The sequence below is a fragment of the Copadichromis virginalis genome, linkage group LG20, assembly GCF_057382275.1.
Source record: "Copadichromis virginalis isolate Kocher_CV1m ecotype Utaka linkage group LG20, C_Virginalis_male_GT1.1, whole genome shotgun sequence".
NCBI lineage: Eukaryota > Metazoa > Chordata > Actinopteri > Cichliformes > Cichlidae > Copadichromis > Copadichromis virginalis.
This window is the reverse complement of record NC_140637.1, coordinates 8,601,318-8,611,382: the sequence shown is the minus strand read 5'-3', so window position 1 is coordinate 8,611,382 and position 10,065 is coordinate 8,601,318. Positions and strand designations below refer to the sequence as shown.

The window sequence follows — 10,065 nt, the reverse complement described above, 5'->3', positions numbered from 1 at the left end:
AAAGGAACTTCATTTACGACGTGTGACGTTGGCTTTACACGTAACCGGAAAGGAGGGACTTTAACTGAACAAACCTGGCAACCCCGGCTGCCGGTTTTATCAGTAGCTACTGAGGGGAAGATGGTGGACTTGGCGACTACAGCGTGCTCAAAACTCCGTCCCAAACGCTTTGAAAAATACTTACCATCTCACCCTAATATTAGATATAGATTACCCGGGGAAAATCATAGATAATACACCGGGGCAGCTGCTAAAGACAGCCACTTTTCCGCCAACAGACAACTCTTTATTCATAGACTGAAGAAAGCGAAAAGTTACGGAACGTGGTGTTGGTTGGTGATCGTAACGGAGGCTAGCCAGCGATAACACGAAAGCAAGTGGCTTAAAAACCATCAACAACCCCCCTAACCCTTGTAAATACGAACAGGCTGCAGTTCCTGCTGTTTTCACGCTCGTCGTTCAAATCCTTGAGCTAGCTAACCTCAGCTAGCTTTGTTGTGAAACGGAGGATCAAAGCTGCTCGAAATGCCGCGGAATAAGACGGGGAAACGTGGCTCCGGTAAGCCGGGTAAGTAGCAATAGCAGCCATGCTAACTCGAGCTCAAGCAGGAATATAAGGGAATAGAAGTCTGAATACGGTTTGAACAGATCTAGCAGTACACTTGGAAGAAAGACTAGCAGTTTGAAGCAGGGGTATTTTTGCCATATGGAATAGACGCTAACAGACGGGCAGCCTGTTGCTTCCTAACTTTAGCATGCGAGTTGTTTTGGACCCTGTCGTGCACATCCATGTGGGTATAATCAGTGCTACAGCTTAGCAGTGCAGTCTGCATTTTCTTGGCGTTAATGCTAAAGTCAGTTTGACACTCTAATAAGCGCGAGGAGCGGTCCAGGAAAGCTTGATGCATTTTTTTAATAGCTGCAGACTTCTGCATTGAGAATTATTATTTAAGCTCATTTACATATGAATGCATCAATAAATGCAAAAAAAGGTTGCAATACAGAAGTGAATGCCCGTTTTTCATGTTTTCTTCTCCATCATGGCCATTCTTGCATTACATTCACCTTCCCCTCCGTTCATGAACCTGTCCACTGCTCTTGCTCCAAATATACAATCTATTTCAACCATCCGTTCATTCCATCATGTCCAGGCTCTCTCCGTCAGGAGGTTCTTCAGCTGCAGCTGTCGACAAAGGCGTCACTCAAAGGTAACTCCTCTGATTCTTGACTCCCGACCCCAGCTTCTACATCTGGTTCTAACCTTGTCCAGAAGCTCTTGAACCTCATGATAGTGCATGCAGCAAATCAAACGACCATGTCGTTGTCGTCTATTCCAGCTGCACTCTTCCTTCTGCGTGCCTTGGCTGTTCACTTTAATAAGATGTAGCAGTTATATCTGAATGTTCTCATTCTTTGTGTGCACGTCTCAAGTGAACACCATGCACTTGTCCTGGCTTTAAGGCAAGATTAAAAGATAGACATTACAGAAGTATGAATGTCATCTAATGACTTTGGACCTTTTCATCCACCCGTCCTGCTGCACTTACAGGTGTTTGGTTTATTTATTTTAAAAAAACTTTTCTTGTTTTATCACCATCTACTCTGATCTTGAACTGGAATTTTTCCTCTTCTTACCTGCACTAATACCATAAACAATTATTTGTTGCTTCCTGTGCGACTATGTCATGAGTAAGCAATGTCAGGTCAGCGTGACATTCTGGACGCTGAGTTAAAGTCACTGGTGACACATTGCTCTATGTGGCAATCCCTAACTTACTGTCACATGTTCCTTATTAACACATAATATAATCATGTTAATGTTTGAGCTTCCTTTGAAACCCAAAGCTTTCTGCAAACTTTAATGTACGGGATGGATGGACGGGGAGAATTTCAGTGTAAATTTTTGAAGTTGTTTAATTTATGCAGGATAACAGGATTTAAAGTTATGAGCCACAGTTCAGCAATAATCCCCAGCTGGTAGAAACATGGGGAAACCAAGTATTTTACATGCTGGTCCAAAGTGTAAGTGTGGCTAAAGGAAGAATCCCAGATTACAGAGGATAGGCTTAAGAAAAGAAGAAGGAGAACCAAAGCATTTCATTATCTTTGGGAAGAGGCCAACAGGGGCAGAAACAAGAATCACGTGTATTGTCAGTATTTAGCTTTATTCAGATAATTCAGTAGTACAGCGTTTTAAATAATCGACTTAAAAATAGTGCGAAGCTGACAATATGCAGATATAAATATCATTAAAATGACTTATTTGCCAGGGAAAAGGCAAGTACAGTGCTAACAGGATGGGGCCCAGGATACAACCTTGTGGAACACCTCATATTATTCAGTTGATGATGGATAATTGTGAGAAATGACTGACAAAGTCCTATGTGGGAGAGATACAAAGACAACCTTTTAAAGCTATCTTTAACCTCTCAAGCAATAAATGATTGTGAATGGAGACAGCACTGACAACCAGCAGTACCAGTAGAGAATACTTCTACATATTCCAGTAGAAACAGACTATTTAAACTCTAAAAACAGTAGTTTTTGTTATCGATGCAGATTTATGCATCGGTTTCCTGCAACACTCCGCGTGGTGTGGTATTTTAAGTTGAAGAATTTAGTTTTCCTTCAGGGTCTGTTTCTGGATGACTTCAAATAGGCCTTGCAGTTTTAGAACAAGCGCTGACGGTGAGAAAAATAGATGTCTGAATATTAGCTGTGCTGCTTGACTTCTCCAACTGTAGGGGTAGTGATCCATTCAGATGTTTAGCAAAGTGCCTGCAAGGAGAATGCAGGTTAATTTAGCCGTTGGAGTCCTATGTCCTCCATCTATAGCATGTGGGCTTTTTAAAAAGCTCCCACCTCCTCGGCTCAAATCTGTCAGCAGAGCCTTATTTCCAAGTGGCCGACCAACTGCTGGAGCCGTGTGAGTGACTGCTACATAAGCATAAAGTGGCAATGTGGAGAGGACACGTGAGTCCTGGCGGGGAGCTCACACTTCACTAACTGAGCTGTGTGTGGGCAGGCCTGCGTAGGAAGGTGTGGAGCTCTGTGTAACCAGTGAAGTGACCAGCAGTTCAAGGATGGTGACTGGGAAACTGCCGACTGATATTGGCCCACAGAGTGTGTTATCTCAGCTACCAACAGTATGTTTGCCTCGGGCCATTCTGTCAGAGTAATCAGAACATCACATAAGGAAAGCGCACTTCAAGGAACGCTGTTTCGATCATCGTCTTTTTTTCTGAATTTACATTTTTTCCTGTATTTCCTCATGTGTTGTTTCACAATTATTTAAAAGAAAAGAGTTATATGATTATTAACTATTAAGTAGAGAGCAGTTGTTGCTAGGAATCATGAACCGATTCTTGGTAGAGACATTTGGTGTAGTGGCAATAATACCTGCTACGCTCAAATATTAGGTGTAACAGTTGTTGCTCGTACTGTTTCCAGAGCCTTTAAATGATGGATAGGAATTAATCAGCAATGATGACAAAGGAATTAAGCAGTGCTTGGCTTGTGAATACAGGTAAGAAACTCTGTAAAGGAAAGGTAAAACTTAAGATCTGACAACAGTGGCTCAACAACTGAGTCCACTCCAGTCAAATGGCTGAACTTTAGCCTAGTTTACACTCTTTACTCTGAGGTCAAACATGGTCCTAGTTTCTTTTCATTTCTTTTTATCTGGGAAAACAGGTGGAAATAACTACAAGATATTGCAAAATGTGTCAACAAAGTTTGTGTATTTGCTGTGCTTTTGTGTTTGGTATTGAACAGAATGGAGTGATTTTCCTATTTCGAATTGCTCCAACACCGGTGACCTTTGGGCTACCCCAGCTGTCCTGTTTGACCTCGACACGAACACCTAAACACACGCATACTCGCGCACACACAGTCTGACCGTTCTGGATCCCACACACTGAATGAACGAATAAATGAAAACCACACTGGTCTTCAGTAATCCCAACAACAGTAGAAAGTCCTGAGCCAGCAGGAGTGTTAGCTTAGCTCGGCATGCCTCACTCTTAGCCCTTCTCATACACACACGGCAGAGCTGTGTGGAAACAGAACATCTGGCGCTAATAAACAAATAAAAGATGACGGAGCATTACCCAACGGAAAATCCTTGAGTTATCTGGTGTTTGCTGTGGTTAGAGACTTCATAGTATCATGTTATCCTAATGGAGCACTTTTCTGTGGAACATTCGGCTTACTTGTCATTTAGTAGAATAGGAGGCTGCTTGGTGTGATGCACTTTTTCACTTTCCTTGTGTTTTGTTTATTTATTTATTTTATATTCCACTGCAGCATGTCATTACATTTTTGGCTCCTTTCTCTTGGTTTGTGTGTTGTTGTTATTTATTTGTTTTTAATTTAAAAAAAAAAAAAAAGATTCCTAATATGCAGCAGATGTAAGGTGGTCTTAAAAAACCGAGCATAAAAGAAAAATGCTTGAAAACATTTTTTTTTCTTTGCTATACCATGTGCATACAAATGAAGCGATTCTGACCACTAAAGTCAGACTAAAATATTTAGCATTGAATTTTTTTGTTCCACTGAATCTAACACCAGTTCTGGTGTTTGTGCGAGTTTGGCTGCTTTCTGGTGTTTATGGAAAAGTCGAAGAATTACGCAGCTTTTTTCAACTATCACAGATGTGTTTGGGTTTGTGTTTTTTCCTGTTAGTTTGGTAAGCTTCACACTAAGAGGAAGTTGTGCTAACAGGTAATATAAGTGATGGGTTACTCAACACGTCCTGCTGCCTTGGTAAATGGCAGAACAGGTTTAAGTTTTACTGTAATGTTTTTTTTGCATATGATTGGAAGTGAGCTGCTTATAGTGACATAAGAGGGCCTCAGTGTCATCCAGATCTTCTTTAATCATATAATAATTGGGAGCGCTAATCAAAAGGTTTGGGCTAACTTCTGTTGTGTTTTATAACAAAAAGAAAAAAGGACTTATGTTAGACATTAAAGCATCAGTGTATACAGTTTCCATCCATCTTCTTCCAAATATAAATCCTTTTGCTCTGCTGTTTTTTCTTATTTTATCTTTTCCGTCTCCAGGTGCTAAAAATGGAGTAAAGGGAGAAGCGGCAGCCAGCGATGATGAGCTGACGTCGGACGTTCTCAGCCACTACAGCAGTGCCAGCGAGAGCACCTCGGTGGTGGAAGAGGGCACGGGTAAATACACTACACAATTCATTCCCTCTGCATGTGCATTCAGTCTGGGTTAGGACCATTATTTCCTAATTGATTTGCCACTAAACGATCTGTGTATCTGTGGCCGGAGTCTCCAGTCAAAACTTCAAACAGTTGCCTTTTAATGCAGTCGTATCAGTTTTCTGTGTTGTTTGATCTGACACAGGAAGTGAGCAGGTGGATGAGCAAACTGCCCAGGAAGAAACGGAAGACAAACTCAAACTGTGTATAGACAACCTGACTGATAAGAGGTGAGAAACATTTTTTTTATTTTTTAAATCAATCAAGAAGTGTCAAGAAAGAAAAATGAGCATGCAATGGCATTATTAACTGCAAAAAAAATGGCTTCAACACCTTTTGTTGTTGTTTTCTTCCTCATGTCTTAGTGCAAAGACTCGTCTAGCTGCTCTTGAGTCGTTGCGACAGGCCTTCTCCTCCAGAGTGCTGTACGACTTCCTGACAGAGAGGCGCCTCACCATCAGTGACTGCCTGGAAAGGAGCCTCAGAAAAGGTAATGCAAAACAACACGAATGGGTCTGGATTGTTTCAGTTAATCTTGCTTTCTGTTAACCTGTTGATGCCACTTTGTAGAAATTCAAAAGATTTATGAAAACTGTGTTTGTTTGGTTTTTGTTTGGTTTTTTTAAATGGAACGAAAGCGTGAGAATGATTTAAAAACTGCAGGTACTGATGAAACTTTTTCTCCTCGTGTGTCCAGGCAGCGGGGAGGAGAAGGCGGCGTCGGCCACGGTTTTTGCTCTGCTCTGCATTCAGCTGGGGGGCGGAGACGAGGCGGAGGAGGGCTTCAAAATGCTTCGCCCGCCTCTCACGGCCACCTTGAGTGACAGCAGTGCCAGCATAGCAGCTCGCCAGAGTGTGAGTAATCACATGAAATTTGTGAACGTTAATGCAGATCTGGATTTAGGATGGCCTATTCGGAGGGGGGAGGGGTGTTTTTTATTTTCTGCTTAAATGTTATCTGCATGATTTAGATTCTAACCAAGCCCAGATTGTGTTAGGATCACACATGAAGTGTCGCTGTCTGTCCTCAGATGCTTGTGTGTTAGTTTGACCGTTGTTACATCTGTGTCCCCGTTAGTGTGCCAGGACTCTGGGGATGTGCTGCTATGTCTCATCTGCTGAAGATGGAGAGGTGAGAACACTTTGTAGCTTATCAGTTTAATTCTAAGAAGCATAAGCTGGACGTTTTCAGAGTAAAAGAAAAAGACTTAAATAACTTATGCTGTTATGCATTGATGTTACCTCCTCACAGGACTTAATCAAGTCATTGGCTCTTCTGGAGAGTGTGTTCATGTCTTCGTACCCTAATGGAGAGGGAGTTCTGCCTACACCAAAACCTGGAAGTGCAGGTCTGCACACTGCTGCCCTGCAGGCCTGGTCACTGCTGGTCACCATCTGTCCCACTTCTAGACTGACTGTGCTGCTCAGCCAGTGAGTAAAACAACCTTCTTATGGCATCTTCTGTTATGACTGGCAACTGACTTTAGTTTTAAACTGAGAGGCGACAGCAGTAGTATCTAGCAGTGTAGCTAATTGGTAATCGTATGCCTCTTTCTTGCTGTAGTCACCTCCCTAAACTACAGGCGTGTCTTCAGAGCAGCGATGTGAACTACAGAATCGCAGTAGGAGAGACCATCGCCCTGCTGGTGGAGCTGGGGCGAGAGATAGACGAGGTACACACCTGAACAATAAGAACAGACAAGTACACTCACTTACAGGCGTATAGGTTTAAACGTCTCCTGTGTTAGTGCACTACATATTTGCGTGTGAATGTCTGCAGGAGTTTGAGGTGGAGGACGGTGAAAGTCTGTGTGAATGCCTGAAGAGTTTGGCCACAGACGGCAACAAGCACAGAGCCAAGAACGACAGAAGGAAACAACGCTCCATCTTCAGAGAGGTGCTGCATTACATAGAGGTATGTTATCTCATGTTGAAGCCGTGTAAAGACTGACAAATGTTTTTAGGTGCCCGATGTTCTGTTTTAAGTTGCTGAGTAGCTTTCTTCAACATCGCTTTACCCACATCTGAGCTTCTCACTTCTCATTTCTTTCTCCAGAACGAGGACTTCACAGAAGAGAAAATCAGGTTTGGAGTGGAGAACGTTTACATTGACAGCTGGGTGAGGAGAAGGATCTACGACGCCTTCAAAGAGATCCTCGAGTCTGGAGTCAGAGACCATCTGCAGGTGAGGAAACGGAACAAAATGCCTTCGTCTTTATCATTGATCACCAGAGTGGGCTTGTTTTCATACAGCCTCATTTACTGCCGCTGCTCGGTGCTTTCTGTCTCTTCAGTCTTGTCTTCTGTCATGTCTTGCACCGACTGCAGAAAACAAAAACCTGAAGTTGAGTGGGAAGACTGGTACTGGCTGCTCAGCCAGCAGGCTGCGAGGATACCAAATGTAATTTTGTGTGGAGGATATGCCAGTCGGCACACAATGAGCACACCTACACACGAGCCGCTTGTGTGGGCAAATCCCACTGCCTCTGTTAGGTTTATTTAGGGCAAATAAGCTATGAAATGATGCACAAACACTCTGAACTAAATGATCCAATGTTTAAAGTGACGCCTCTACTGCAAAAATCCACTAGAATGAGATACTATACCTTTAAGAAGGCATGACGTGGTACTTAATTTAGTAAGTTTAATGTTTTGTTGTTTTGTTTTTTTTAACTGGATTTTTTAAGATGCCTTTTGTATGTACCCTCCACTTGTGGTACAGGTGAGAGTTGCATATAAGTGGGACTTGTCAAGTGAAAGGTTGCTGGTTTGATTCCAGCTAGAGATACAAATCCCAGGAAGGGCATCCGGCATAAAACTGCCAAATCAAACAGGCGGAGCTCCCCGCTCTCACGACTCCTTGTAGCAAGGGAGCTGCCAAAAATAGCTTTGTTTATGGAATAAAACATACATTTATTGCCCATCCTCCTGCATCGCAGTCTGCATAGCATAAATGCAACAAAGGAAAATCGGTTTTATCGTCTAATTTTTGTTTTGGTGCAGTTCAACCAACTACTGAGAGACATCTTTGGCCTTGGCCCACCACTCATCCTGGACGCTGCGGTCAAAGGCAACAAGATCTCACGGTTTGAGAAGGTAACAGCAGCTTCTGCTGAAACAATCTGACCTCTGCCTTTGAGTATTTTCTTTAAAAATGTAGCGTTTGAAATGACCGGTGTGTGATTACAACCTTGCTTTTATTTTTTGGCTTAAACAGCATCTTTTCAACTCGGCTGCCTTCAAAGCCAGAACTAAACAGAGGAACAAGGTCCGGGACAAACGTGCCGATGTCATGTAAGAGCACGGCCACAATGAAGAAACCGAGGAACTCCTTTCATGGATACAACGTGATGCCTTCAGCTCTTCGCAAGCATACACTCAGCAAACAGGGTTATTTTTGTTTGTTTGTTCGTTTTTTTGCCACTTGTGCTCTTCACATGCAGTGTCATTCTCCAAATTTAAGGCGGCCAGCGTTTATTCTCAGTTTGCGGAGGACAGGTCCCGATGTTCTTTCAAATCAGGCGCCGGCTTTGCTGCCATAGCGTTTCTGATTCTCCACAGTGAACATGAGCTGTGAAACAAAGCAGAACTTCCTTTCAGTGGGATTATAACGACTCAATTCAGTGCAAATACAGAGGAAAAGGTAAAATCTCACTTACAGAGTCACACTCAGTTCAATCTGTTTTCCTGTCATCTGACCGGTGAGGCAGGTATTTTACATTTTGATACCTATGGTCCCATTTAATATCTTAACCTATCCAATAATGAACTGATGTTAAAAGAGCCAAGGACGTATTCTGGAAAAACACTGCCTCGCTACATTTCAGCTGCCAAACCAGAAACTAACTTTACAAACAATGCAACCTAAAGGAAAATGTGTGTGGTGTTTTGTGGGGGGGTGTGTTTTATTGGAAATTCATTCAATCATGACAATTGAAAATTAAAAAGGAAAAAAAGGGGGGGGGAAATCAAATAAGAGGTAATATTGTCATGTTTGTATTCATATATTTTTTGGAGTTGTATTTCATTTTAACCATTTATAGTGAAGAATTGTATTTTAATAATAATTTATTAAAGGGGACATAATGTGTGTGGTTTTTTAAGACTTAAAAAAAATACTACAACTTGTTTACAGACAGAATTATTGGATAAAGATGGTAAAATGAATCTGCTGCCTCTTTTTTTTTTTTTTTTTTCCCTTGTATTTTTGTTGCAGGTTGGTGACTCATACCATCTATCCATGTGTATGTACTGTAGATAAAGTGAAGATTGGGGTTTATGGAGATATGTGTTTATAAAATGTTGGCTGATAACATACACACCACTAATCAAAACTGCTGATGAGTGAGCAGTTTGGGTTTCTAAAGGGTCAAAGCCAACAGCTTTGACCCCTCACCCTGGATAAAAGTTATGATCTCACCAAACTCTTATCGGTGCTTCTTGACAAAAGTTTGAATAAAGAGAATTTAAGCACTCTGTTTTCTCCTAAGTTCATAAAGTTACATCAGAAAGGAGGTCTAGTTTCTGCCCGGAAACATGATATTTAGCGGATTTAAGTGTTAGTGTGAGCACAGGTGCTTTACATGAAAATCCTAAAATATGTGAAATTATTGTAATTTAAGCTCTAATTACCTTTAAGAATAATTTTCCAAGCTCCAAGCATAGTAATTGTACAGTGTAGTTTGGCCAAGTTTAGTCTGTGTTTTCAGAAAGAAAACACCTCATTAATCATGAGACAGATTTCACGCTGCCAAAATCCCTATTTATATATCACCGTGGACAGCGAGTAACCACTAAAAAAATAATGTTTTTAAAAAGTATGTCCTGGTCACTTTAGTTTTAAAAA

The 10,065-nt window shown here is 41.7% G+C and overlaps 1 protein-coding gene across 2 annotated transcripts; it reads left to right on the top strand.

The window, feature by feature from the left end:
* The first annotated feature begins 85 nt into the window (after window positions 1–85).
* Window positions 86–9,695, top strand: ifrd2 (interferon-related developmental regulator 2). Of its 2 annotated transcripts, XM_085443967.1 has the most exons (13): window positions 86–568; window positions 1,152–1,208; window positions 5,064–5,180; window positions 5,365–5,449; window positions 5,585–5,709; window positions 5,917–6,074; window positions 6,298–6,351; window positions 6,472–6,650; window positions 6,784–6,892; window positions 7,000–7,134; window positions 7,276–7,404; window positions 8,223–8,315; window positions 8,437–9,695. In XM_085443967.1, the coding sequence occupies exons 1-13, from the start codon at window positions 526–528 to the stop codon at window positions 8,515–8,517; spliced, it is 1,365 nt and encodes a 454-aa protein (XP_085300093.1). In that variant the 5' UTR covers window positions 86–525; the 3' UTR covers window positions 8,518–9,695. The 2 variants fall into 2 exon arrangements, with proteins under 2 accessions (XP_085300093.1, XP_085300094.1); XM_085443968.1 differs by lacking the exon at window positions 1,152–1,208.
* The last annotated feature ends 370 nt before the right edge of the window (window positions 9,696–10,065 follow it).